The sequence below is a fragment of the Myotis davidii genome, unplaced genomic scaffold (genome assembly GCF_000327345.1).
Source record: "Myotis davidii unplaced genomic scaffold, ASM32734v1 scaffold1334, whole genome shotgun sequence".
NCBI classification, from domain to species: domain Eukaryota; kingdom Metazoa; phylum Chordata; class Mammalia; order Chiroptera; family Vespertilionidae; genus Myotis; species Myotis davidii.
Window position 1 is genome coordinate 331722 of NW_006285046.1, and position 467 is coordinate 332188.

A 467-nucleotide genomic window follows, 5' to 3' on the forward strand; every position below is an offset into this window, starting at 1 on the left:
AGTATCAGGTGCCCGACTGCCCAGCTGGGTCACCCTCAGGCCCTGCCCCAGCGTGCGCACCGTCGGCGCAGCAGGCGTAGCAGCGACAGCAGTAGCAACAGCAGCAGCAGCAGCAGCAGCAACACTGAGATGGCCATCACTGTCGAGAAGACCCGGGCTGTGGGCACACAGGTGCGGTGAGGACAGGGCTCCAAAGAGCGCTGCTTCCCAAACTCCCGCCCTCCTCAAGCTCCTGCCTCACCCCCCATTGTGGCTTCCGGAGCCCCAAGCCGGGGGCTGCAGCTCACATTAGTCCCGTCAGGAAGCACTGTAGGGGTCTGGGCCAAGCCCTTGGGGAGCACCGGATTCTCCGAAGCATCCTGCACGCCTGTGGAGAGGGGTGTGAGGCAGCGTGGCTGTGGGGCAAGCCCCGGGGGGATGGGGCAGGGCCTCACCTCGGTAGGTGAGCGCGAAGCCCTGCGCGTGGC

General features: G+C 66.8%; 2 protein-coding genes across 2 annotated transcripts in view; both read right to left on the reverse strand.

The window, feature by feature from the left end:
• PAQR4 (progestin and adipoQ receptor family member IV) overlaps nucleotides 1–467 on the reverse strand; it is a 20409-nt gene that overhangs the window by 5201 nt on the left and 14741 nt on the right. The gene's annotated exons all lie outside the window — the stretch shown is intronic.
• Nucleotides 1–467, reverse strand: part of KREMEN2 (kringle containing transmembrane protein 2) — a 4582-nt gene that overhangs the window by 880 nt on the left and 3235 nt on the right. Inside the window, exons 6-8 of the mRNA XM_015558533.1 lie at nucleotides 435–465; nucleotides 242–367; nucleotides 61–157 (exon numbers count right to left, since the gene is read on the reverse strand). Of these exons, the coding sequence (XP_015414019.1) occupies nucleotides 61–157; nucleotides 242–367; nucleotides 435–465 (254 nt within the window). The remainder of the gene's footprint in view (nucleotides 1–60; nucleotides 158–241; nucleotides 368–434; nucleotides 466–467) is intronic.